Below are 26,060 nucleotides of genomic sequence, written 5' to 3' on the forward strand. Positions count from 1 at the left end.
AGAGAAAAAGTTTACATGATGATACTAGATTTATATCTGTAACGGCAGAAATAAAACATTATTTCTCTATAATTCTCTGTAGATAAAGGTACATTTAGTATATCTGAATCGACATTCATGAACGTCATATTCGAAAGTTTGGACACCCATGTTTAGGTATATTCTACAGAAAAGTAAATGTAATAAGCACATTTTTCTGCTATTTTACAGAATAGCTTCTGTTTATTTCCTGAAAATAATATTTTATAGTATTTTAAAACCTACCGTTAAATAAAAATCACAAAATACAAAAAAATATACTGTGTTATATGTTATCTTCCTAATATTTGAAATTGAACATTAACAAAATTGCATTACAATATGCAGAACAGTGTTCCCTGTAGAGCGTTTAGTTTTGAATAAGATTATATATTAGGAAAATTGGATTTTGGCACCAATTTTGTATATTATTTATAATATTGTATCATTATTTCCCCTCACAATTAGCATAACTGGGACATTTAGAAATTTATATTTATTTAAATCAATTTTTTTATGTTAACAATTGTTACAGGTCATTGGAGTCTCTGGAATTTTGTGATCTGTTTTGAGTGCTACGTAGGTTAAGACTAGAATTCGGGATTGTTGCAAATAAAAAACATATTTATTTATTTATTTATTATTATTTTTTTAATATTATTTATTTATTTTTTTTAATAAGTGAAAACCTCACCCATCAGAACAGTCTGTTATACAGAAAACCTAGAGATGGTGCTACTGAGTCTCACTGCACAGAGCCTGAACAGAACAGAGCCTCAGGAGTTAATGTCTGGGTCTGGACTGAATGTGAAGAAATGTTTGACCTTGTAAAGAGATTAAGGTCAAAACATCAGCCAGACATTTACACTGCTCATGATCTCTCCATGTACTGTAAATCCATATTTTCATGCATTTGTTATATATATTATATATTTCTGTGTTTAAAAAATCTATTTCTCTCTCTCTCTCTCTTTCCCACAGATCCCCAGCTCAAGGGTATAGTGACCAGGTTATATTGCAGGCAGGGATACTACTTGCAAATGAACCCAGATGGATCTCTTGATGGGACCAAGGATGACAGCAGTAATTCCTGTGAGTTCATTTTAATGTCATTTCATTATGATTTCATCATAAAATCACATTAAAGCATTGGATCAAAAAGTTATTATGGTTAAAATTAAAAGCTGAAAAGATTTTCGAATGTATTTTTTTAATTTTTTTCGTTTTTCCTACAATGTAAATTAATACTAAAGTGATCAGATTATGAAGGAACACATAAGGAATCATGCAGTAACTTTTAAAAAAGTGTTAAACAAAAACAAACAAAAAAAAACTCTGTAAAGAAGCATTTAGATGCTCTTATCTAGGGAGCTGTGCAGCAGTGGAACTCTTGCTCTTCCATTCCTGGGGCGGTCCTGATAAGGGCCAGTTTCATCATAATGTTTTTGATGATTCGTGAATTTCTTCTGATAATCTGGATTAGAACATTATTCAAATATTCACTATTCACTGTATACCTGTAACTCTACCTCTTCACTACTTTACTTTAACTGATGCTCTCAAACTTTACATTAAGAGACAAGAAATTCAAGTAATTAACTCTTGATGAGTTCAGCACAGCTGTTAACTGAAAGTCTGAACTCCAGATTGCACTACTTCATAAAGTTGACTGAGAAAATAAATCCAAGATGTGCAAAAATGTAATCTAAGCAAGAGGTGTTACTTTGAAGAATGTAAAATATAAAACATATTCTGCTTTGTTTAACCCATTTTTGTTTACTAAATAATTTCAAAGGTTTTTGTCATAGTTTAGAGAACTTCAGTATTAATTTATAATGCAAAAAAATTAAATAAATTTAAGGTGTGTCCAAACTTTAAACTTTTTACTGTAAACTGTATATTGTATTCCAGCAGTAATTTAGATTCTCTGTACGCTGTGAAATATTTCAACTCTCAACTCTTTCTGAAGACTTCTATCAGTCCTCATTTGTCATTTATGATGCAATGTGAATGCATTAATATTTGAGTGGAAACAATAATAAAAGGAAAAGCTCACCTGAAAACCTTCTCATATTGGGCTGCGGCATTTTCCCTGTTTTATAAATATGTAAATATAGGAAATAGCCCTTTCTTTTAAAGTTTTTTATTTTATTCTCTCTGCAAAATAGTAACATAATTTCTTCTTAAATTCTGCTGGATAATTAGATGAATCAGAAGCTTTATCTATTGTTCGATCACGTCTATTAATATGACAGATTCAGATATTAGAATAAAACATCGATAAATGCATTTGTTGAAATGAATATAAAGATTAACCCCTTCAGACCTGAATTATCTCTAGTGATTTAAGAATGCTGTTTTCTGTCTGTAATGCACAGAAAAGAAGACTTAAATATTACACTATAACATCTATACAGCAAATAAATACATACAATCCACTAATATGTATTATTTATTAGTTTTTTTTTATTTTTTGTAATATTTTATTTTTTATATTGACATTCGTATTTTTTAAACCATCCCTAAACAGTACAAAAAATAATGATTATATTAGTATTAGTAAAAATTTACTTTGCCTCAATGGCACTAGTATTACTGTGTTTTTCCAGTGTTTTTTTTGGCAGTGGGCGGGGCCAAGCTACTGTTTAATTGGTTAATAAACTTGTTCTTTGTCTGGTTCATGGTCTATTCTGATGGACAACACCCCTTAAATAGTGATACATGCAACAGATATTTTAAAATAAAGAAAATACATGATGTCCTTTGATATGGATGCAGATAATAAAAGGGTTAATAAATACGTTTTTTTTTTTTTGTAGCTGTCTTATGTTTGGACGGTATGTTTGACTGGTTAATTTAAATAATATTTTTGGTGTCATATTGGTTTTGGAAGTTGTTTCGATGTGGCTGATTTTTCTACAAGAAATAAAAAGGAATAATATTTTTTTTTCTATAATGTTTTTTAGATATGGCTAGATTAATTTTTACATTGCAGTATGTTTTAATGTATTTATATATTTATATGTTTGCAGGTTAAACACACTTTAACACACCCATTTAAATGGAAGAGGGGTTTTTTTTATAACTGATGCATGTGAGAATTCACCACTGGTGTTATTCAGTAATAAACTGTAGTTGGTGTTGATAATATGGGGTAGCAAGATCATCCCCAAGGAGAAGCATGCATGTGTGTGGTGTGTGTGTGTGTGTGTGTGGTGTGTGGTGTGTGTGTGTGTGTGTAGAAGTGGCACAGGAGGAAGGAGTGGAGTATTATTAGCATGTACAGAGCCTGCTTTTCTACTGCTTCAGGCGAGCCACTTAATTTGATTTCAGTTTGCAGCTATAACTGAAGAGTGACATGCAGAGCTTATTGTGTCACACACACACTTAAACACACACACACTCACACACACTCACTCACTCACACACTTACACACATATGCACACACGCGTGTGGATGCATAGATGGCTGCTTAACACATTTAGCTCATCAAAGGCTTGGTAATGAGGTGATGAGCAGAGCGGTGTGTGTTTTAGGCAGGGCTCAGTATAAAAGGGAATGCAGGAAATGCAATATCCCCCACCAAAACATCACAAATGACAAAACATGGCAAAACATCTATCTGAAACCTCAAAAAAAAACTGAATTTGAGATTTCTTACTAATGATATTATTCTGGCTCACATGACTTCCAATGTAAATGTACAAAGGATTTAATTCCTTATTAAAATCTTCCAAGTTAATGTCTAATAAACAATAAATAAATAATTAGTTCACCAGTATCGCTCTCCTCTCCATGGTAGAATGGGTGGTCTTAAAACATAATAAAACAGAGCCAAGACTATATCAGCATTCACCTGGCCAATCACAATGCTGCTTGACTCCACCCCCTCTTCGAGTCTGAGCAACCCAGCATTAAAGCTAAAGCAAAACCTGGAGAGCTAAAGTTCGAGTTGTGACTGGGTGACTAAAAATTTAGCTTTTCTCAATTTTTAGTAGTGTTTTATGTATATTTAAACGTTTCTAAGCACTTAATATAATAGCCAAGTTTAGTTTTATTAAGAAAATATCAATATTTAAAAATGTGTACACAGAGGCTTTAAGATTCCTACTAGCTAACATCTTTATTCCACCCATTTATTCAATAATTTGGCTTGTATAGAGACATTATAATGTTGATTATGTGCAATAAACTTTGCTAATGCAGTGGAGGAACATTAAAAAACAATCACTAAAAATGCTGTGACTGTCAAAAATGTCTTGAAACTGAAAAAAATATATTAAGGATTTAATAATAGGATGTTAATAAATGCAAGCAGTGAAACTGAGAGAGAGATAATATTTAACAGTTATATATTAACATTTCATTGAACAAAAAAAAAAAAAAAACATAATAAAGAGACACTGTCCTTGAATTTACTATTTACTGACAGATATTACTGCCAGCAGTGTTTCTACAGCTACAGTGATGGGTGTGAACATCCTGCCGAATATTCTAAATGTTGTCATTGTTGTGAGAGTTTAGCTCAGGGGGGATAAAGGCTGATTAAATGAAGTAACATGTTGCTCAGCACCAATAAATTACAAGGCACTGCAAGTAGTAGTGTAGATTCATGAGCAGCTTATGCGTATGTACATTTTTTCTTGAGGAAGGAAGACAAATACATGAGATTAGCATCATAACAGTGTAATAATACAGCTTTATTTTAAAAATTCATCATGGACATGAATGTCAAGGCTGAATATTGGGCTATTAGTGATTTATTTTATTTTTTTTATATAGGACAGAATGCATTCACAGAATGCATATCTTATGTACGTTTCAAGGAATTATATTGTAAGAATTTATATTAATGGGATGGCGAGTTTGGAGACCTATAAAACATGAAAATCAAAGGGTTATCATAACACACCACTAAATTTGTAAATATCTCATTCTCATTTATTTAAGGTATATGTTTCAAGTGATATTACTGTAGCATTTTGGACTAAAGGCAAGTCAAACTTAGGAAAAATTTCAATTAATGTATATTTGCATAAACCAAATTTGGATTCCTATAAAAGCAGCTATTCTATTCAAATTCTATTCAGTTTTCCATAAACCAGAATTTAGAGTCCCATAAAACCAACAAATCAAACTGTAATCAAATAACACCATTAAATGCACAAATAACATATTCCATACTATTTATCATAAAAGTTATACATGATCTTACTGTAGCATTTAGGAGTAATGGGAGGTCAAACCTGGAAGTAGTGTCCATTTGGTTTGGCATAAACCAGAATCTGGAGTCCTTATAAAACCAACAAATCAAACTGTTATCAAATTACCTCTTGAAATCCTTTAAGAAGCCTTTCATCTCATCGTCAACCGCTTTATCCGTGAAGGGTCGCGGGGGGAGCTGGAGCCTATCCCAGCAGGCATCGGGCGCACGCACGCACGCGCGCACACGCGCACACGCACACACGCACACACGCACACACGCACACACCTAAGGGGCAATTTCAATCAAGTTCCAATTAGCCTGAACGTGCCGTCTTTGGACTGTGGGGGGAAACCGGAGAACCCGGAGGAAACCCACGCAGACACGGGGAGAACGTGCAAACTCCACACAGAAAGACCAGGGTCGCCCCAGCCGGGAATCGAACCCAGGCCGTCTTGCTGTGAGGCGGAAGTGCTACCCACTGCGCCACCGTGCCGCCCTTTTAAGAAGCCTTTTTATATTTTATTAATGAGATAAGCATCACATTATATTACTGTAGCATATTTGAGCAATGGGAGGTCAAGCTTGGGAAGAAAGGCACCACAAAACTTTTGTACTTAGGGCACCCAAATCAATCAATGAGTCAGTGTCTCATTGATGTCTCTAAGCTGATTTGGAGGCACAGGACAATATTATACATATTATAATAATAAGTGGTTTTAATGTTATGGCTGATGTGTTTTTAAGCACAATTCAGAATTGATTCTTTATTTCTTTCAGTCAGTCAGATTTTACACTCTCCCAGGGTCCACTTGCGTTCTGCCACAGCAGCACCGCAGTGCTCCCGGCCGGGCTTTCCTGACATCATTCAGTCATTTGAGCCGGTAGCCGACAGCAATTACCCGTGAGTTCAGTCCACTGTAAGTTTGATTAAGCTGTATAGACACGCTCACTCCCGCTGCCAGGCCTGCCATTCTTCAGCAGCACAAACAATAGCCGTTACCTAACGAGCCCGGAGAGCACGCCTGGGCAACAAAGGATTCTTTAAATCTGCCATGCGCCACTGCTGCTTCCAATTACTTCCCCGAAACAGCCCACCCGCTGCTCCAGCGCTCCAGGATCCGTGGGGCTACAGGAGCTGCCCACTGGGGGATGCAGGCGGTGAATCAGCAGTGCGCCGCGGCCGAGCACGGTTAGAGTGCACTGGTGTTCGGGGCGTTGCTGACAGTTCAGGCATGCTGCAGAGATATGGATCGCGAGTGGCTGGCAGTGGGAGAACAGCATGTGTGAAAAGAGCAGGTTTGTCAGATAGGTAAATAATTATAATGCTGTTGTAAAGCTGCCCGTTTTTTCAGTTGAAAATATGTATCACGGTAGCCGCCTTCACAGCGGGGCTGGGGGAAAAGCTGCTCACGCTCCTCCTGAAGAGACTTTTATAGTTATAAGTGATTTTACTGTAGTATTGTGGACCAATGAGAAGTCAAACCTAGTAAAAATGTCAATTCATCTATATTTGCATTTCCATTGGTTTTGCATAAACCAGATTTTGAAGTTCTATAAAACCAGTAAATCAAACTGTTATCAAATATTAGCATTAAATCCACAAAGAACATATTCTATACTATTAATCATAAACGTTATATGCGATTTTACTGTAGTATTTTGGAGTAATGGTAGGTAAAACCTGGGACAAATGTGGATTTAATTGGTGCCGAGATTCATTATGTATGTTTCGAGTAGTAATATTATAAGAATTTAAATTAATGGGATGGCGAGTTTGGAGTTCAATAAAACTTGAAAAAATATATAGATTGCGACTGGCTGGCAGTGAAAAAGTGCCAGCATGTGTGAAAAGAGCAGGTTTGTCAGATAGGTCAATAATTATAATGCTGTAGCGAAGCTGCTTGTTTTTTTGTGTGTTCTTTGAGTTGAAAATGCTCTGAGCCGGTGTGTGTTAGTAATAAAAACTCTAGGATGCCATACTTACAAGAAAGGCCAAAGTGCTCATTTTGTCTCATTTCATGCCAGTTTATAATATATTAAATTATGTCCTAAGAAATAATACAACATCATTTCCATTCCAAAAAAGTTAAGCGTGCTGTGTTCAAAAAGTTTAAAACAGCAATCTATAGGCAAGCAATGGGGCAATCCATGGTACAGCTTGATTCAGGGCGCGTCAATGTGTCTTTGCTATCGTAACGATGGGAAAAGTATGACTTGCGCAGCTCAAAACATGCAAAAGGCATGCACTAATTCTCTTAATTAATTAGAAATGGATGTGCTTTTGGGTCTAATGTCCCTTTCATTGTCATTCCCTTTAAGATTTAGGTGCGCTCTGAATTTGGCACATTGCTAATTCAGGGGTGCAGCTACCTGGGCATATCCCAACGCTTCTTAGCAGAGGAAACTGCCTGCTCGTTCTGCTCGTTCTGTAACTAAAAATGAATTGTTCCTTAATGTAAAACTGTGAAGGTTATCCTATCATATGCAGTACATGCTATCATCAAAAGATACAGAGGATCTGGAGAAAACCCTATACTTAGGGACAAGGCTAATGGTCAATATTAGATACTGGTGCTTTCTAGGACTCCCAGCTACAGGCAGCTTTGGCATCATTAGGAATTGAAACAGTGATCACCCTGTAAAATGAACCAACACTTAGACAGTTGCGCCACTCAGAAGCATACGCTTGTCTAACCATTAATCAACCACAGTCTACGTAATGACTTATCGTATATCTGCTTTTTCTTGCAGCATTGTTCAATCTCATCCCTGTGGGCCTCCGAGTTGTTGCTATTCAGTCCGTGAAGACAGGGTTATACATCGCCATGAATGGAGAAGGCCATCTGTACACATCAGTGAGTATCCAGCAGCATTAACACTTACGCAGCATGGCCTCTGACTAATTTCACAGCATCTGAGTTATCTCTGATTGGGTCTCTTTACTTTGAGCTTCCTTTTTCTCGTCTTTGAGCTTCCTTTTCTGTCTGAGTCTGAGGTCGGATCGGCAACTCAGATGCCAGCTTTGTTGTTATCTGTTCTAAAATGATGCTTTATTTCATTTGTCTTTCTGTCTTTCATGTGCAGATTCAGATTCAGCAGGTGATTCTTTTTATTTTATTTTATTTTGATTCATGAAGACCTATGAATGTGTGATAATGTGAAAGAGCTGAATCACATTCACACTTTTTTAAATGTCGCAGGCCTGTTAAGGCCACAGCTGAGATGATTATTACAGACATGTGAGCTCACATTCAGAACTCTCTCTTCTTTTTAATGTCAGTGGTTTCCAATCTTGGTTGTCTGGAAATGAGCAATTTGCGGATGTTCTTACTAGGCTGCAAGTAAGGAAAAACTGGTCCTCTGACAAGGCTTCATGTTCACAATGTGATATGAAATCTATGTGCTTTTTCATTTGTTCACAGAAATATTTTTCTTAATTCTAAATTTTCGCCAAGTTTTGTATGCTTTCAGTGAATTGTGTTTAACCAAGGGATTGGAAGGATACATCAGTTGCGTCCTTCAAGTTGCTCTGAATATCAGTAAGTTGTATCAATAAGTTGTCTGTATTTTTCGACTGTATACAAAGAGTTATTTCGTTGGAACAGCCTTTTTTTGACATAGTGGTCAAAAAAATGCAGCCCACCCTAACTACAGCCTAGGAACACAGTTACTAAATGTAAAGTTTAACCTTTTACTAGACTAAATCCTCTGATTTTAGCCGACTCCACCCTCAGCTCAAATTTAAAAATGCTAAAAAATGAGAGAGGTAGTGTGGGAGGGGCTCTGGGTGATGTATGGGTTTAGAGGCAGCGCAGTAAGGGTAGGGAGAGCTGATTGGCTGAGCTAGAGCAACAGCAGTGTGCCTCTGATATCGATGAGACCCAGATGATTGGAGGTCAGCGGTATTATTGATTGATTGATCTGAATATTGTCTAAATACACCTCATCGTATAGCACAGTGGAACCTGTGAGGGTGCATTTTTTCAAGATTGGGAAATTTTATGCAGGTATTTAAGCTGGTATGTTTTATGTTTTATTACTTCTAATGAACACATTTTAGCTATTAATGAAAAAAAAAGTGTTAGGGTTTAGAGGCTAGGGTTTAGTGTTAAGCATCTATGAGGAGTCTATAAGTCTATAATGGACCATCCAAATAAAGTGTTACACAGTACTTTAGTATATTAATATATTATTACACCTCTAGTGAATGTTACCTTCATTTCCTATAGAAACTAGAGGATCTAAACTGCAATTAATCCAAAATCTTTCCCAAGAGAGTGTCTCACAGCTGTCTCTCTGTGTTTTAAAGGCCTCGCTAATCAACACTGAAGCTGTGCCCCCGCATTCTCTCTCTCTCTTTCTCTTTCTCTTTCTCTCTCTCTCTTTCCCTCTCTCTGTTCCCTGCTATGTGAATGAGTCAACTAATGGCTGAGAATTCTCACCTCCTTTATTCTCCGCCCTGCACTGTCCGTTCTCAGCGTCTTCCTTCAAGAATGTGCTGCTGTCGTTTGATCCCAGCATCCATTAGGCGCCCATCACTCATTATACGCAATTTTACTGCACTTACCCAGCAGTAATGCCTCGAGCATCTTATATATTTTGAAGGTGCAATCATGTCACGCATGAATTCAGCCCTTTAATTTACGTCATCTGCCATGTTTTCACGTGTGCACTTAAAGATTTCTGAATGTGCTCTGCTGAAGTCTAAAATATACACATTTCACCTTTCTCTAGCAGTGCAAAGGAATTGCTCCTGTCATATTCTGAGGTGCAGAAGCTGAAGTTTTGGGTGACTCGCTTCTGATACATCAGCTCACAGATGCAGCCTTGTGCTGATCCACATCACCCTAGAAGTGATGAGGGGAGAGAAAGAGCGACATCTACTGTACCCACCCAGAGAGAGCAAGGCAAGCAATTGTACTCTCTCAGGGCTCCGGCAGCTGATGGCGAGCTGCATGACCACTGCAACATTAGGTGCCCCCAAATTTCTACTTAAATAAGATAACAATATATTTGTACTACATTACTTGACACCTGTATATCTCTGATATTAAGGATTTTTTTTATTTAATAGTATTTTTTATTATTTTGTATTGTTTCTCATATAAAATTTGTCATTATTATTCAAAGAGTTGGCTGGAAATCTAGGCTGTCCAGTTGAGCCAGCGATAGAAACGAGACTCTCTCCAAATTCTGTCACTTTCTCTGTTTTATTTGGCCGTAAAATTAATGACGTTTGATAGTGTAGGATCAATTGTGGTTTCTTAGCCACAATCAGTCAAACGCAAATGAAGCCAGTTGAATGGTCCACTTTGATTTGTGGCGCTCTTTTCTTTTTCGCAGTCGTGAATGAGAGAGAGGGTGATGGTCTGTTAGAATAGAGTGCAGAATTCCATTAAACAGCCCTGCTTAGCCTTCCCTTCTTTTGTCTGAGAAGCCTTCCATTCGTTTTTCCGCACGGCGCAGTTCTACGAGTGACCCGGTGAGATCAAAAATGAGACTTTGCACAAAGGACTGCTGCCAGAGAATAGGAGAGTTCAGCTTTCACAATCCAGGCTTTTGTTGGAAGGCCACAAGCTTCAGTGTTATTTCCCTCCACCCTGTAGTGCTCACAGGATGTTTCACCAAGTGGAATAATAATCAAGGTCGTTTTCTGGATGACTGCAGGTGTGACAGTCATGTAATTATACAAATTACATGCATATATACAAATGATATGCAGAGCTCTGGATTTTTTTTTTATTGCAGTTTCTCTCTGCAACTGTGCTCTGTGACGAATGTACTGAGGTCCACTTTGTGGATCAGTTTGATAGCAGTATGTAATATGTGCAAATATACTGTTAACATTATGCAACTCAATGATTTCATATATGGTTTTTCTCTTCTGAAATTTATGTTTGGCTTAATATGACTGTGGCTAATTACATGAACTGTGCAGAGGAACACCTACTGATTGCTCATGGCTAGAATGCTCATGGCTATCTTACACCTTGCCGATAATATTACCAATAGGACTAGTATTTTTGTGCCCTTTAAAATAGCAACAGAACTTACAATTAAATCTACATTGATGGGGGTGGTGGTCAGAAAAAAAATGTATGGTGCATTGCTATCTTGGCAACAGAAAACACAGGTGCACCACTGACTGATTAGAACCCTGACAACAGTCAACATTTATTTCTTTCTTTTGGCAATGCATGTGCAATATATGGGCTCAACGTGCATACACCCTGCTTGTTACACACATGAGAACATGCAACAGTGCACAAACCCAACTTTTAAATTATAATAACTCATATTATTTAATTTATTTTAATACTTTTATACACTGACATACATTGTCTTTAGTCAATTAATCAATCAATTAATCAGGCAACCTTTATTTTCACTCAGGATTAGATTGAGTGTGACCTCATTTATAATATAGCTGACAGTCCTGATGCTGTCAGTCTGTCTGCTCAGGACTCAGCATTCACGCTCGCCGAGCTTCTGATTGCTCACACCTGGACTGCCTTGTATATATACCCCCGTGTTTCTTTTGTCCCCTCGCCACATATTAAATCTAGTTCTTCTACTAAGCATTTCTTTGGATTGTTTTTGGATTCTTTGAGTACTCTTTTGCCTCGCTTTTCCTATCCTTTATTTTCCATTGCAGACCCATTTTTGTACTTTGATACTGACCCTGCCTGTCTCTGACTACCCCTATAAGCTTTTCCACTTTGTTAAAAAATTGTTTCATTGGTATCTGCAATTATCTGTCCTTGAAAAATTACCGTAAAAATATATTTTACTGTTATATCAATCACTACTTACTATATGAACATGCTTACTCCTTGTGAGAACATGAAATGTTCAAAATAAATGTTTTAAAATTGCATAATAACATATGTTACATGATTAATGTTGAAGTTATGAATATTTACATTGTATAAATGTTAGGTTTAATGCCAGAAGTATCATTTTGCTGTGTGTTTAGTTCAGTATTAGTACTCATAGGGTGTTTTTATCAGGCTTCTTCAGAGTCGTAGTGTCATAGTGTCCTGTGCTGAGTGCTCAGGTTCTTCATGGCCTGCTGGTCCTCTTTAAAGCTGCTCATGCTCCTTTCTGAGGTGGCGTGTGCGGCACGGCTGGCTTTATCGCTTACCACACTTGTTAGTGCAAGCTTTCACGAGTGTCAAATTGACTCTCCACCTCAATAGATGAGCGCTGTAGCTGCACTACTCCTGCACACTCCAGAGAGAGAAGCTTTTCTGCAGCCTGTGCAGTTCAGAACGCGGCGTCCCATGTTTACCTACCAGACTAAATTGAATCTCTGGAGCAAATCTGGTTTTATTAGGCATTAGGCCATTTTTTTTAAGGCTCAGAATAAACAGCAGCTGCTGAAGCGTGCATATTTGGGTTGAAAACCTGTAGGCAGCTTATCTTTATCATACGAGTCACACTTGAGTCACTGTTCTCAGATCAGATTAGTGCTGGTTTGTAATTTAAAGTTTCAGGTCAGATTTCAGTATTAGCATGAATGGGTATAGAACTGAGCAGCCTTATCTTCATTTGTTATCAATATAGGATGTTAGGTATTAGTGCAGGTATGTGAAATTTAATTCTAAGTCTTTTTTAAGACTTTTTAAGACTTTTTAGTGGTGCTCAGATACAAAATTAAGACCAATGTGATGCTAATACTATGGGTAAATGCACACAACATTATAATTAACATAGTATATATAGTGTATAGTATATATAGTGTATCAAACCACACACACAGTGCAAAATATTCCAATTTAGGAACCCTGCACTGTTTAAAAGGGCTTCTTATAGTGAAAGTGATGGATGTATGTAGATAAATATATATAGAACAGTGACATTTCAATGGTGTGTATCTTTGTATGGACAAATTGTTTTTTTTTCTCTAAGATAACTAAGACTAATAACACTCTATATACAGTATATTTGGTTTGTTCACCTTTAGCTTTGATTGAGGCTTTATGCATTCATACAGATTTATTTTAATCCTGTGCTGCATTTGCAATTTTTCACCAAGATCTTGCAGCAGTATTGATGATGGTAGAGTCTGACAGCTGCACAAGGCCTCTCTTCTCCATCCAGCACTCTATCCCAAAGATTCTCAATGAGGTTAAGGTCTGGACTCTGTGGTGAACTCTCTCTCAATCCATGTATGAAAATGATGATGATGATGATCTCACGGTCCCTGAACCACAGTTTTTTACAGAACACTTCATTTTCTCTGGATTTCTGGATTGCTTAGAATAGAGAATTGTAGATAACGGAGGAAATGGAAGGTCTAGTGAAAAGTGCCACTATCCCTCTGCAGTCTTATTCCACAGTTTGAACAGATGGCGTTAAAGTGTGAACACGTTTTTTTTATGGTGCTGATTGTGCGCATAATGCACTCTTGTCCAATATCTGCCCACACTTATTTATTGTTGTGAAAATCCAATCAAAATCTCTTCCAAAAAACAAACAAAAAAAAGAAAATAGGAGAAACCCAACCTGGCAGGGAAGGCGATTGCAATGGAAAACAGTTGTCAAGTTGTTGAGTTGTCAAGTATGCTTTATCAAGTATCAATTATCTATATTTGTTTGTAGGCCCTTACTTAACCTTGGCATCTAATTGTGTTACATGTGAACATGTAAACATGTGAAGCCAGGAAATCCTATGCTACGGACAAATGGTGCTAAATTTATTATCATCCAGACCATCGATGCTACCAGTCGTTACTGTCCGGTCATGCAGCGTCATTTTCCACATAATTAGACAGACATATAGAAGAGAAGAACAGCTCTGATCTGTTAGATAAGCTTAGATAAGCTTCATTATGCTAAGAGCCCTCACATGTCTCTCTAATGTGAAGCCTCTGTCACCGTGGATTGCACTTCTGAGGACCACTGGGAAAGCTGCTTCATGCATTAATGAACAACAAGGTCGAAGCTCCTCGTCAGGTCTGGCTCGGCAAATGGAAGAGGGAGACAAGCCGTCTATAAATAGGCTTGTTCTTTTCAGCTACATCATGGCACAATTAATGTTTGGCCTTGTTTTTGTAGTCAGTCATTAGCTCTCTGGGTGCCGGGTCGCGTGGAGTGTTTTCCCAAAGACGGTATTATAAAACCTAGTGCGTCATTACGCTGCTTTGTCTTTTGCTGTAAACACGAAAGAAGTGCCCAGTTTTATCCATTTTTTTCCTGATTAGTAAGAGCCGTTGCATCATTGGCTTGTCATTTCCCATTGTTTCGAGATGAATAGCGGCCTGTCCAATTTGCATGAAGTCCCACACCCTCATTTTCTTAATAGTGTTCTATGGACCTCATTAGAAGTAAAATCTGACTCCAAGGGCACTTAAGCTATTCGCGCGAGCCAACAGCACAAAAGGCGGAGCGCAAATGGATATAAAATCATACGGTGCTGGGGCCCTTCATCTAGGAGCAAAGCAATCATTTAAAAAGCAACTGCAGTGCTGGGCTGAGGAGGATATCCAGTGGAAGCCCAATTTCAGAGTAAATGGAACACCACCGGTGAGATAGAGTTGGGCTCCCTGATAAAGTCTGCCCGTGCCTGTGTGTGCTGTGGAAAAAGGCCCCGGTTTGGAATATATGAGAAAAAAACAAGGTCAGGGATAGTAATGGAAGCAAAAGCAATTTATCTGTCAGGTGAAACAGCTAAATGCAAACCTGTGGACACTCCCTAACTCCCTAACTCAGATTTTATTTTATAGTTGGTTGGTTTAAACATGTTTTCAAGCTAGTTTGGCTTTGTTTTGCCGTAGAAAGGGCAACAATGACCTGTCGTTTGCCAAATATTGTTGCCCTTTCTACTATGTGTCATAACTTATTATTAATGATTTTATGGCATTTACAACCTAATTAGTAACCATTAATAAACTAATTGTAACCCATTTATAAACCCTTTATAAAGGTAGTCTTATTTTAAAGTGGTACCAAGTTTGCTTTACTACATAATTCCTTAGGTCTTCTTGCATAGTAATCAGAACGAATTCCATATTAATTTACAGTTTAGTAAAAAACAAAAATGCACAATTCAAACAGATCCTGTTCATATTTAGGGCTGTAAAATGCCGCACGCAATATAACAATCTTTTACATGCCAGGAGTAAAAACGCTAAGTCACAGTATCAATAAAATGGAAAAAAAACAGGCCAATCTCTCAGCTTAAATACTGCACAGACCAGACATTGACATTTGATCAAATAGCTCTTGAGCACCACATGGGATCTTGCCCAGCCAAACTTGAAAGAAGCAGTTTCTGTACAGGCATATGCTTTAGCCTTACAGTAAATCTCCTGCCTGTATCTTCACAGATCAAAGGATGTAGCGAGGAAAAAATGTTCAGTGCGGAGAATGGAGAATGGAGAATGGAGGTAGAACCTACGGATCCATGAATTATGTGTACCTGACAGATAATCAGAGAGCGGGAGTGGAAAGACTAAGGTATCGATTAGAATGCAAGAGAGAACGGTACACTGTGGAAGATCCCCTGATGCTGCTGGAGGAAAAGCCCCAGCGTGTGTAGGCGGAGTGTTATAGAGTGATCGGACACTTCCTCCCAGGCTGCGATGACCTTCCCGTCTCCCATGCATGCTCACTCTGAGCCGAGCGGGGCGACGGAAAGATTGCAGGGAGAGGAGAACAGCTGCACACTGAAAACAGAGTAACAGCCATGTCATTGATTTAAAGAGCCTTTTAATGTTGGTCTAATGAAAAATTATGATTTCTGGTTCAAACCTGTTTTTTTACAGCCTAAAATAGCAAATCCATTCCCTATTAAAAAACAACTTCAAATAAATATTTTTCATTTTCATTTCAGAGGTTATGACATTATAACATCAGATCACTCCTCCTGGAGTTTTCCTCTCACTCAGTTCTGTCACTCTCTTCCCATTGATTTCTGTCACCGCTATTACACGTAAAAGAAGCCGTGGCCTCCCTCACCATCATTGTGAAGTTGTTCCCCTCAGGGTATCTTCCCTTAGCTACTGAGGGAAGATTTATATAATGGCTGAATGCTTGTATGCAGTGTTGTAGGCTGTAAGAGCAAGTTGCCATTTATGTTATTACACAGTTATACTGCCTCTTTGTGGTGAATAAAGGAATGAAAGCCTGATTTGAAAAGTTATTTAATATAAGAATATTAAGTCATATTGAGTTATTCTAACAATTTATTAGGTTTTATTTATTTTGGCTAAAAAGAAAATAACAGAACGTTTATAAATTTAACTAACAGAATAAAATATAGTACAAAAAAGGGTATTAATTATAAATCTTTTTTTTTTTTCTTAAAGAAATTTTTGAATACTTGGGTTAAATTATATATTGATTGATTTTAAATCAAAATGTTAGATTCTAATTAAATCATAAATATAAGTTGAAAAAAAAACTAATACATTTGGATGTCACAAATTAGAGTAATTTTTTTTAGGTTGGTCCAAAATATATTTTTTTTCAGTGCAGGAAGGAACTTCTAAACCCAGCAGGGAATATTTACAGTACACATTTCTTCAGAGCAGAGTATCGACAGAACTTGCTCTACTTGACTCTGTGTTTATTAGATTGAAATTGTCCAAATGACAGGCCAGGCTCCTCAGGTTGTCTAAATGCAGCTTGAGTGTCATCCTCACTGATTAATACTCTCGGGCTCCAATAAATGTCCTTATTTTTGCACAGTAAAATACACATAGCATCCAAGGCATGGCTCCCCCCTGTACAGAGCCTTTAGCTAATCTGTACCCATACTACCCACACATCCCAGCGGCTGAACTCACTCAACCCAGCGCAACTGATTCTTCAGCACGGCTGCAGCCGGCACCCAGCCACCCGCCGCCACACCTCGCCTGATTGATTATCGATCCCATCATCCCCGTGACTCCTTTTTAAAGGAGCACATCCTCATTTCCATGAGCACTACCAATCAATCAATTTCAAAAGGTTCCATTTTGGCAAGTGCTTAAACACCGGGCAGGCTGTTAGCTGCCTGATTGGTTTACTAATACGCTGAGATTGTAGCATTGGTGCCTTAGCATCCATGCATCAAACTACGATGCCAGCAATGCCAACAATGCCCACTGACCACATTCTGTCCACAGCAATGTCCAGTCCAGGCTGTCAAATAATTCCAGTATTTTTTATTATTAGACTATTTTACTGCTCATCTGCTGCACTACAATTCCCAGCATTCACTCCAAGCATTCCAGCATTCCCTAGTGTGGTTACATCCAGTGTTGCCAACTATGCATTTTTTTTTTGATGGATTTTATTGACTTTTCAGACCCATCTAGTAGGTTATTTCCAAAATAGACAATTCTACAGCTACTTTCCACAGTGGAGAATCACCCAAACTGCCCATGAGTGAGAGACCCAGCTCCTTCTCTATCTATCTCTGTCTCTATCTCTTTCTCTCTCTTTCTCTCTCTCTCTCTCTCTCTCTACATATCCTGTGCTCCAAGTGACAGTAAGGCATATTTAAGCACATTTAGAAAACAAGAATAGATTTACTTCTTCAAGCAGATATAGTATTAAAGTATTTTTAAAAGACCTCCTGAGCACATTCAACGATTATCTGTAGATATTGGAGACTGTGCTCACAGACATATATATTTTTTATTGTTTAAAAATATATAGTTTCAATGTATAAACAATGGATAGCTTGAAGGTCTATAGCAACATGTTCTTTTGACCTATATGTGTTTAGGTTTGACATGCCTGAGTGGGTGTGTTCTTCTAGCTCTGCTAGTATGTTAATTAGGGCTACATATCTCTTGATATCAGAAATGCTGTGTATCTAGATCTAAGAAGATCTGACCAGTGGCAAAAAAATAAGAAATAAAAATCCTCTATTTTTGCTAAAGCAAATGAACTACAGTTGTGAAAACTCCCTAAAATTTGCAATTGGAGTCACGCTCATGCATTTAGCTGGCACTTTTACACAGATTGACCTTCAAATTTTAATTGGAGCAGTTCTGTGCTTAGTATTTTGCTCAAGGGCGTAATGTCAGGAGCAGCTGTTATCAAACCGATGACCTCGGAGCTGGGCTTCCACCTCAAGGCTGCTGAAGGTCATACTGGCCAACAGTGCCCTGCAGTAATGGAGGAAGCCGGTGGTTTACGTGCCAGCCATGAAGGGTTCCTGATATCATTAAGACCTCCTTAAATCCTGTGGAGTCAGCACAGATGGGACTTCATGTTGAGAAAGCTGATTATAGCTTATATACTGAAAAGTAAAGTATGAAACTAATGTATTATATAGATGTATTACACACACAGTGATCTATTTTAAGCGTTTATTTATTTTATTGTTGATTATGGCTTATAGCCAATGAAAACCCAAAAATCAGGCTCTCAGAAAATTTGAATATTATTGGCAGTGTGAGTATTTGTGGCAAGTCCTGCTGGAAAATGAAATCTGTATCTCCATAAAAGTTATCAGCAGAGGGAAGCATAAAGTGCTGTAAGATTTTGTGGGAAAACAAAACTGCACTTACTTGATTGGGCTTTATAGAACACAGTGGATCAACACCAGCAGATGACATGTCTCTCCAAACCATCACTGATTGGTGGAAACTTTACACTAGACCTCGAGCAGTTTGGACCGTGTGTCTCTCCACTCTTCCTCCAGACTCTGCTCCCTTGATTTACAAATGAAATGTAAAATTTACTGATGGTCAGTGATGGTTTGGAGAGACATGTCTGTCATCTGCTGGTGTTGATCCACTGTGTTTTATTATCAAGTCTAAAGTCAGTGCAGTTTTGTTTTCCCACAAAATATTACAGCACTTCATGCTTTCCTCTGCTGCTGACAACTTTTATGGAGATGCAGATTTCATTTTCTAGCAGGATTTAGCACACGGCCCATGCTGCCAAAAGTAGCAATTGGTCTGATTTTCTGAGACACTGATTTTGGGGTTTTAATTGGCTGTAAGCCATAATAATCATCACAAAAAGTTTACAATTTTGGACTGAATTACTGAAATAAAGGAACTTTTCAAATGATATTGTAATTTGTTGAGATGCACTAGTATATATGAAATAACTTTATATCATGTATGTTGTAATTGTGTTAGAGCCCGTGCTGTCCCAAAACTCCCAAGACACACTGTGCACAATGGCTATTGTCTTCAGTTAGACCATCAATACATATTATACTGTCCAGAAACACGCGAGAAGAAGAAGCCCAGCTCTTAAAGGAATGCCCTCTTTGCTGCAGTGCTCCAGGGTCATTAGGTAACATGGAAATGAATAAGCAGAGGATCCAAGCTGAACTATAAGAGGCTCTGCTGTTGCTGTTGAGATACTGACCGCAGTATAATGTGATGAGATGTAATTAGTGAAATCTTACCGGAACGTTCTGATGACACTAATTTGTGTACAGGCTTGTTAACTGTCTTTTTGGACTTACTGGACCAGTAATTAGTTTATCCTCTGTGTTTTTTTCCTTTTTCTGTGAAGGGGTGTTGATGGCAAGTCGGTGATACATATGCATGTGTGTGTTCTGAATTGTAGATTTATACTAAAATCATCCAAACTGTGAAGAAAAACATATGAAAAAAATTAATAAACAAAAAGGTGTTAAACAAACCAGAATATGTTTTATATTTTAGATTCTTCTTGCTTAGATTAAACAGTTTTGCACATCTCTGCTGGATTTTCTCAGTCAGCTTTATGAGGCAGAGTCACCTGGAATTCAGGCTTTCAGTTAACAGCTGTGCTGAACTCATCAAGAGTTAATTACTTGAATTTCTTGCCTCTTAATAAAGTGTTTGAGAGCATCAGTTAAAGTAAAGTAGTGAAGAGGTAGAGTTACAGGTATACAGTGAATAGTGAATATTTAATTAATGTTCTAATCCAGATTATGAGAAGAAACAACTACTCAACTAAATGAAGAAAAAAAAAATCATGAAATGATCCTGAAGAGCAGTTGCAAAGGTCATCAAAAATGTTGAATGATGAAACTGTCTCTCATCAGGACCACCCCAGAAATAGAAAAGCAGTTAATTACAGTTACTCATAGATAAGAGACCACCAAAATGCTTTCCTTTTAAGTTACTACTTAATTGATTCCTTATGTATTCCTTAATAAAATAAGAGAGTACTTAAAATTGATGTTTCTTGAATCAAAATTTGCACCAGGAGTGCAGGCATAAAGTTATCCAAAAGCAGTGTGTAAGACTGGTGGAGGAGAACTTGCCATGATGCATGAAAACTGTGATTGAAAACCAGGGATTTCTGAACTCTTAAAATTTTATGAATATGAACTTGTTTTTTTCTTTGCATTATTTGAGGTCTGAAAGCTCTGCATCTTTTTTGTAATTTCAGACATTTCTCATTTTCTGTAAATAAATGCTCTAAATGACAAAGTTTTTATTTGAAATTTGGGAGAAATGTTGTCTGTAGTTTATAGAATAAAACAACAATGTTCATTTTACTCTTAATATTTTCCAGAGCTGTATACAGTGTGAACAAAAAAGCTTACAGTTTTCAGCGAATAGCCCAGCCTCATTTGGTTACAGCAATAAACAGTGTGATGCTACTGTCAGGCAAACAGCCAACATGCTAATTACCCGGAAAAAAAAACACTACGTGAACATGGAATATGTTGTTTAATAATTCAGTAATGATGTGTTTGTCAAAACACTGGAGGATTTTATTGTAATAATCTCCCTTTGGCTATTTAAAAAAAAAAAAAGAAACCACTGCGGTTGACAGTGCCCTGGTCTTATCTGAGGCTGATTAGTCATGCACAGAGTAAATATTTCACCCGGCTGCTTCTGTGTCCATTGCTTTGTGAAAGCTTGTGTATTTTATTTCATTTTTTACCTCCAGGGGTTAAAAGATCATTAAATGGTGTCCACTAACTAAATCCCTGCTGGGCATGGCAGTCACTGCTGTTAAATCTGAAGTGGGCATTAGAAGCAATAGAATCCATTCCACTTGATTGACAGGAGAAATCCACACACCACTGAAAGTTTTTACTGAGTAAAGATGCTGGCTGTTGGAACCTGGAGGAGGCCACGTCAGCCCCATTACCATCTTAGAGTGTCCAGCTTTTGCTATTATTGTTCTTTTCTCTTATTCTTTATATGCCCTCAAAATGATCCCTAGGCCATGTTAAATGAATGTTGGTGTTGTTGGTGTCCAATTTTTTAAAGACATATATTTAGATTTAGATTAAAATGGTCTTATGAACGAATAGGTAATAACATTCTAATAAAAAATGATATTTTGATTTTATTTGATATTTCGTTAACCTTTTTTAACCATTTAACATAAAACATTTTAACATTTTCAATATTAAAATCACAACTGACATTGTTTTAACCACATTTAAATGTTAAAAATTAGTAATGTGTCAACTGGGATACCAATATTTTTTTTTGTTTGTTTTTTTTATATCCCTTTTTCCTTCATTTCTTAAACTGTATTTCTGTTTTGTATCACATTTATGAAGTGCATAGAGTTTTAAAATTATGAATTAACTCTCTCATTTTTCAGTGTTGAGTATGCTGGACTGTAGTCTGTGTGTTTACTGTGTTAAAACAATATACGTGGGACATGTATACGCTAGCTGACACTCAGCTGGTTCCTCAGTCTAGCGCTATTGGGCAGCATTTGCATTCCACTAGCGCTGTAGTTAGCGGCTAATGCTAATGCTAATGCTGCTGCACCTAGCCTTAGTGCTGGAGAAACTTCACTGAAAACTCACCCTTAGACAAAATATTGGGAAGCTAAGCTTACTGTAAATAAATGAAAGCTCTTTACTCACCCAAATAAACAGTTTTCAGGAGAAAAATCTGTGTAGATTAACATCCAGCGCTCATTTGACTCGTTTGACTTTTTTATTTTTTTAAGAATTATGGTTTTGTTTACTAAGGCACTTTAGAAGTGAAACATGTCGACACTCTTGTTCACTTCAATGTAGCATCTTTACTAGTGTTTCTTAATGCGCCATATAATCTGTTGTGTCTTATAGTCTTAAAAATATGGTAATAATAGTTCCTGGCTTCACCACATCTAGATAGCGAATTTAACAAATGCAATTGTTTTTATAATGATAGATAACAGCTTTTCCCTCATCAACCCAGGTGTAGAAACTCCAACTGTGATACATTCTCGTGCACATGCACATAAAAATGTGACATTTACAGCAAACAGCCAGTTGCGTGACACATGGAGAGGAGTCAAGCAGCTTCCTTTTAAGAGGAGGAACAGTCATACTTCATAAACATGATGGAAAACGTAATTATAAGAGCAAACAGCAGCACGGTCGATACTTCCACTGTGTTGTTTTGTTTTGTGTGATTGGAACAGATCTTTCGCTGTCGGAATACAACCTTAAAAATGTTTAAAATGATAAAACGGATAGTGTTGGTTTAACACTGACCAATTTTCTATGTGGAGGTCAGTGTACAATTCTTGTATTTTAAGTCATTTTGGAGTTTTATCAATAGACCAATTCATTATGACGTTTTGATGTTTTTTTATTTGGCTTTTTCTCCACTTATCAGACTCTCAGGGACCAGTCTTACACACTGCTTTTGGATAACTTTATGCTGCTTTTCTCCTGGTGCAAACATTCAAGCAGTTCAGTTTGGTTTGATGGCTTGTGATCATTCATTTTTATCTTGATTATATTCCAGAGATTTTCAATTTGGTAAAATCAAAGAAACTCATCATTTTTTAAAATGATTATTTTTTTTTCAGAGTTGTATTTAGAAAACATGACAAACAGCCATCATTTCTTCATCCCCACAGCACACACACACACACACACACACACACACACACACACACACACACACACACAATACCCACAGTTCCCTTTCCCATTCAACCATGAGAGCAATCTTCTTTATATCCTCTTGTGTTCCTGAACAGCAGCAGCACCAGTTTGATCAGGCTTTGTTGTTCTGTCCAACAGAGAACTCAGTCTCTGAGCGGTGGGTCTGTTTGAAAGATCTTTTTAAAACTAGAATTAATTCGCCACAATCTGACCTAAACAGCCCCCATCCCTCTATCCATCCCTCTGTCCATCCCTCTATCCAGCCTCCCTCTCTCCAGAGGTTCACAGCTGGGTTGAACTCTGCTGTACGCAGTTTTTTCTCTTGTAGTAAATTTGTGTAATTCATTTCAGTGGGTGTAGCAGGAAATTAGAGCGAGGAAGCACAGGGACCTGTAAAGAGAAGAAAACACTGCATTTATTCATGACTGTCACACTTTTTTTTTTTGTTGCGATGTGCTCATCTCTGCTGTAATGCCACGTGATGTAGTCAGACATGACTGGCACAGTGCCGAGAGACAGCCCTGCTGGATGGGAAAGCCTCCTCCACACTTTCAGCTCACTGTAGACATTCCAGCCTGGTATAATCTGCAGGAGAACTTCTGCAAACAAGTGATGTGGGCCGTAATAATAATACAATATCCAGACGCAGCTCAAAACTCACATTAAATATGCAAACACAGAAATACAGAGCTGCCTCTCAAAACTTACAGTAGACAAACGGATTTGATTATTTATTAATTATTTTTATCCAATTGCTAAAACACAATTTCGTAAACTAGGCTGGTTTTATACTGGTAAAATACTTAACAAAAGTCACAAAGCTGCCCAACACACAAACTGCAAAATATATCCTCATATATCCTGCAAAATCCTACATATAGCATTAACAAAATCAAACTTTTGCACCAAATAACACACACTTTAATATTATCAGATTTTTGTCTAACCAACTACACACTATTGGCTGGTAAGACAAGTGAACATGTCTAAAGTGTGCTTATAGTATACATTTTGTGTGACCACCATTATTATCTAGCATTATACAGAATGCCTTAATCCTCTTGGGCATGGAATTCACCAGATCATTGAGCTGACTAGCTAACTAGATCAATCTAGCTAACTAGATTTAATACTCAGCCATAAACAATGGAAACTGAGGGGTATTTATACTAAACAGACCAGGTGTGGGCAATCAGAAGCTGGGGGAGCTGGAATGCTGTAGCGTCATGTGATCAGCAGGAGAGTCAGGAAAGTCTGGTGGGAGTGCATGCTGGGACTTAGAGTCTTTGTTGTGTGGTTCAGAGTCCAGAGCTGGCAGAATGACAGCGTCAGGAATGACATCTTTATAGAGTATTTTGCAGTATTTTGGTTTGTTTAACACTTTTAAGTTACTACGTGATTCCTTATGTGTTCCTTCATAGTCTGATAGATCACTTAAGTATTCATTTACAATGTAGAAAAAATGAAAACATTGAAAGGGAAATTGTATTTGTAAAAAACTCATACTAAAGTTACCTCCTTTGTAATATATTAGCAGAAGCACAACTGATAATAGCAGTAGAATGTCTTGAACATATATCAAGTTATTTATTTTGTTTTAATACACGATGAAGAAGGTTAAAACATTGGTTTGACAGAATGTTGTGCTCTTTATTCTGTTTTGCTTTTTTTGAAGCGCTTTTTCAGATGTGTACATGTGCTCACACACACACACACACACACACACACATACACACAAACACAGCACAAATAAGAGAAAACAACATCTGCTGGTGTAATGGGGAGAAGTTTAGAGAGGCCAAGCTGGCGAGCTGGGGAACAGGCTGGCAGGGCGGCGAGGTGCTGATTCAGAAAGACAAGGTTAAGTTTTTCATAGCTCCCATATAAAAGTAGACGACAGTTTAATCACATTATGGTTCTAGCAGGTCACAGTCATCAGTGACTAACGCTGAACACGTCCCTTTCTCTGCTGTCCTCTACTCTCAGATGCTCACATAGCCATGCTCACTTTCATTATATACTGCCTGAAACAAAAACAGAACCCATCTTAATTTATAAGGGTTTTGTTTAGTTAATGTCTAAATAACTGGCAACACAAGCAAACATGTCAAAAATGTTCTTATAGTGTTCTATAGTTTGTGTGTCTAACATTGTTATGTAGCATTATACAGTATGCCTTAATCCTTAATTTACTAGATCATTAAGCTGAAGGATATTTGACACTTTAAGCCCTCCCTCGCTTGAGGATGCCCCAGAGGTGCTCAATTGAGTTTAGGTCTGGACACATATGTTTGGCCATTACATCACCTCACTCCATTAGGTTATCAATCTTGAGTTTTGGTTACCACATTTCAAATATTTGATATTCAGCACATTATTGATTTATTAATGTACTTAAAAAAAAACATTATTTATTTAGGAATCTAATGTAATGTACTATTTCTACTTCCTTGTATTACTTTTTTCTCTTCACTGCTGTAATCATCTTCTCCCATAAATAAACATAAATAAAATAAAAGTTATAAACAAAACAAAAAAAATATCTGAACAAAACAAAATAATAATAATAATAATAATAATAATAATAATAATAATAATAATAATAATATTAAAATAAACATTGGGTGTCAGAATAGTTTATCAAACTGCTTTTAAGTAACAATCCCCAATAAACATTTAAAAAATAATATAAATAAAAAACTCCTCATCCAGCTTTTATTGGCATCTAAAACTGTTGTCTCATACTTACCTAAAGTTCTAAAGAAATACATAATTTGCAGCCCGCCTAAAGTACATATGCTCAGGTCGAGAAGGAGAAAAAAAAAAAAAAAGGCCAGGCGGTTGGTTTGCTTTTGCTGTTTTTGCAGCTACAGCTGCACAGCTGCACCAAGAGATGCAGTGTGGGTACGAGTGAGAAGCACGTAGCGCTAATGCTAATGCTAATGCTAATAATACGTAAAAGCAAAAAAAATGCACGAAATCTGTTTACAAGCATTTGACCGCTCCCATTCATGTCATATGTCCATGGATTG

General features: G+C 37.1%; 1 protein-coding gene across 3 annotated transcripts in view; it reads left to right on the plus strand.

Moving 5' to 3' along the window:
• The window catches only part of fgf14 (fibroblast growth factor 14), a 202,934-nt gene that overhangs the window by 143,314 nt on the left and 33,560 nt on the right, over nucleotides 1-26,060 (plus strand). For all 3 annotated transcript variants that reach the window (XM_022680632.2, XM_022680633.2, XM_022680631.2), the window contains exons 2-3: nucleotides 1,000-1,110; nucleotides 7,977-8,080. In XM_022680632.2, the coding sequence (XP_022536353.1) occupies nucleotides 1,000-1,110; nucleotides 7,977-8,080 (215 nt within the window). The remainder of the gene's footprint in view (nucleotides 1-999; nucleotides 1,111-7,976; nucleotides 8,081-26,060) is intronic.

This window comes from Astyanax mexicanus, chromosome 11 (genome assembly GCF_023375975.1).
Source record: "Astyanax mexicanus isolate ESR-SI-001 chromosome 11, AstMex3_surface, whole genome shotgun sequence".
NCBI classification, from domain to species: Eukaryota; Metazoa; Chordata; class Actinopteri; order Characiformes; family Acestrorhamphidae; genus Astyanax; species Astyanax mexicanus.